A 3,605-nucleotide genomic window follows, 5' to 3' on the forward strand; every position below is an offset into this window, starting at 1 on the left:
CTGGTTTAAACAACTTTATTCTTTTAAAATGTAATCAAAATGACAGTAGTTACAGAGGAGCACGCGGAGCTACAGCGTCGTGTCTTTTAGCGGCTCTCAGCGGGTCGTGTCACGCATGTCATGATTATCTAAAACCCAGAAGTGCCACCATTTTGAGTAATCTGCCGTCGAACGAAAAACTGTCCTCATCTGTCTGATTTTTGTCATTATTTAACAAAATAATCTTCCATTTAAGGATTTAATGTTATGTGTGTGAGCAAACATGCGCACCCACACACACCCACCCACACCCACACCCACACCTCCTCACAGAGATCAGGTCAAGTGAAATTAGTCAGATGAGTCCAGTGACACAGGTGATAAATGAAACATAACAAAACAATTTAAAACAAGCAAAACAGAACAGTAACAAATCCAAAAGCAGAAAACAAAGCTGTGTATCCTGCTGGCTTATAAATATTACTTAATCACATAAAGGACAAAATGCACACAATTCCCTCTGGTGTCTATGCTTGTTGTTGACAATTTTAGCAGTGGTTTAAACAATTCAATCAAAATAGAGACGTTTAAGGTGTTGATGTCATAAAAGCTCATGTTTTGTGGAGCTAAACTGCTGAGTGAACACGGTCCCTGCTATCTTCTCATACAAGTAAAATAAACAACCTCGTACCACGTCTGTGGGCATCAGTTGAATAGTTTTAGAAGCCTATCTGTTTTGTCTAAGTGTTGGAAATAATCTATGTGTATGTATGTGTCAAAGAAATAGACAAGGAACAGTAGTTCTAACGCAGTGATACCATAGGCGTCGTTGGTCTTGATAATACCAAAACAAGAACTAGGAATATGTATTATGATAACAGTTGATTACATGAATGCAATGAGGCATACCAAACTGTCAGTGAATAACGATATATAATAGTATTAATATGACTACAGAAAATATTGGAAAGAAAATCTGTATTCTTTTGTGCCTTAGAATAAACAAAGTCTACATGAATAGCAGGATGAATTTTTTATGATATTTTGCAATATTTTAGTTTCCCAAAAAATGTTTCACTTGCATGGTAAAACATTTTGAATTTAGAAAAGTAATGTTTAAACACTGGCAGGCTAATATATGTATATATGTAAGTACATATGGAAATATATCAAAGATATATTCTCATTTAAGTTGTGTCAACTACACTGGTGCATCTGTATCTTAAGACATCTCGCAGCTTTCGAATATGAATACGAAACTGGCAAAATGAATATTGTAAAACTGGTAATTTTGGAGTAAGATGTAAAAAGTTGCAGTCAGTGTGTCATCAGAAATATTACACCAGTTGGTCAAAATATTCAAAAAAGAAATATTCAGAAAGGAAACCCATCCAAACAGAGCCTCACACCCATTTACATACATACGGGACACAAAGATGCACAGCGTCACAAAGCACCTGACCGCATTAGGAACACAAGAAACACCCGAAACTGGAAAAATAATACATGTGCATCAAAAGGGTCTGTGCAAAAAATGTCAAATACAGTTCTAGGCATAAAAAAGGTTCAACGATACTGTCAGCAAGGCTGGTTACAGCAGGCAAACCTTTCCCAATTGTATCAGAAACTGCAAGAACATGGTTTATATGCAGTTGCGTGAAATATTGAAGCAGAGGTACTAAAGGGCTCATAGCCAGTTCTCCAAACTGTTGGATCCAAACTGAAAAATAAGGAGAAAGTATTATAAACAACACAGAAATTATATACGCTCTCCTGAACATAAACCGGAGATGTACATCTTTGACTTTGTTTTAAAGCATTTTTTGGACGTTGTTATGCAATAGTTTCCTTTGTGGTGAAAGGAAAGAACGCGTCCATTCCGAAAGTGAACCTTTTACCGGTCTCTGAGGTCAAAATCTGTCCTAGTGTGCGCAAGGATTTGAGTGCTGTTCCTATGTCAGGTCTTGGAGATCTGCCTGTGGTTCATAAACAAGGGCCAGTCCTCCTCCAGCTGATCCAGAGTCAGGGCATTTGCGGTTGTCTCTTCTTGTGTCTCATTTCATCACAGAGCAGCAGAAATCTTAATCCGTGCTACTCGTTTCTGTTATTCTTGGGAGCCACATCAGGTCCGTACTTGCTTGTTTCATATTTGGAGGGAAGCTGAAACTGAAAATTTTAAGTTGTTACGTGGGTGAGCAAACGTGAGGAAGGAGCAGGGCGGCGAATGACGTCGCAGAGTCAAAGGGCATGACCTCAACACTGCTCAGACTCAATGAAGCCCTCTTTCTCGTAGACGGGTTCGACTTCGGCGTACGCCGGATGACCTGAGCCGCGACGGAACTTCATCGCGGGCCACCGGCTAGGTCGTCGCTACAAAACCACAGAAAGAGCTTTTAAACACCATCTCAAGTACATAGCACTACCAACTTCGCTTTCTTCAAAAAACTGTCCCTTTTGTATATGTTGCGCGTAAACACTGTGTGTTGTCTTAGCGTGAAGCACACACATAAGTGTTGAGATCTAGATTCTCTGGCTGCCTCCCTCGAGGTGAATGACCTCAACTGCTCCAATCCAAGTCACTTCCTGTTGCTAAAGTGCTCAGCTGGCACTGGTACAGGCGTTTAGATGTTTCCCTCAACACAGCAGCCATGTTGTTTTCAAACGACCCCGAGGTCTTTCACATTGTTCTGAAGTGGCTTAAGACCCATCACAAACCTATGTTTATTTACCCCTAAACTCTCAAAATCATAATTTTATGGAATTCACTTATTTCATCCCTTTAGATAAGCTTTAAAGGGACATAAACACTTATAAGGAACCATAGACACAGACTCCCACACACCTCAATGAAGAAAATGCTGGCTGTGGAGCTGGGGTGGTGGTAGATGTAGATGGTTACCAGGACGACAGCTGCCATCACCAACATGAGCAAGAGCACGCCCAGGATCAGACCTGTGTGGAGGGACTGTGTGGTGCGTTCAGCTGTGCTTTCTGCTGCTGTCGCTGGAAAACAAACACACACACACACACACACACACACACACACACACACACACACACACACACACACACACACACACACACACATAAACAACTGTAATGCAATATCAGAGCATCAAAACACAATGCATAATGCATGTTTGGCATTTAAACATCATTATGTACATTAATATCTCCACTCGTAATTTACATACATTTATCCTTCACTTTGTTTCTCTCTCTCTCTCTCTCTCTCTCTCTCTCTCTCTCTCTCTCACACACACACACACACACACACACACACAACCTGTCAAGAGCCTTCTTCATCTGTACAGTAAGTTACCTATTAATTATATTAACCTCAATCTATTTAAAACAGCGTTCTTTTTGTGCTATGCAATTTTCCTTTTAAACACAAGGGGGCAGTGTCTAGCCGTCGTGAACTGATTATTTGTCTAATGAGCAGACTGCTGGTCAGGCTGCTGTGGTACAGTCTGATCTGTTTTGTCTTTTAGGTCATTGCTGGTCGGATTGTCTGCCACCTATAACCTCTCCACAAGGAGAAACAGTGTTTTGCACCAAATGAAAAGTACAAAGTACAAAAGTGTGTACAAAAATACTGTTTACAAACACAAAATGTGGAATGT

At 40.3% G+C, this 3,605-nt stretch overlaps 1 protein-coding gene across 3 annotated transcripts in view; it reads right to left on the reverse strand.

Annotated features, from left to right (window-relative positions):
- The window catches only part of plxdc2b (plexin domain containing 2b), a 73,211-nt gene continuing 69,606 nt past the window's right edge, over window positions 1-3,605 (reverse strand). For all 3 annotated transcript variants that reach the window (XM_035520031.2, XM_081695091.1, XM_081695092.1), the window contains exons 13-14: window positions 2,822-2,982; window positions 1-2,349 (exon numbers count right to left, since the gene is read on the reverse strand). In XM_035520031.2, coding sequence (XP_035375924.2) covers window positions 2,233-2,349; window positions 2,822-2,982 — 278 coding nt within the window. In that variant the 3' untranslated portion in view covers window positions 1-2,232. The remainder of the gene's footprint in view (window positions 2,350-2,821; window positions 2,983-3,605) is intronic.

Source organism: Electrophorus electricus, chromosome 13 (assembly GCF_041902795.1).
Source record: "Electrophorus electricus isolate QZ-2024a chromosome 13, ASM4190279v1, whole genome shotgun sequence".
NCBI lineage: Eukaryota > Metazoa > Chordata > Actinopteri > Gymnotiformes > Gymnotidae > Electrophorus > Electrophorus electricus.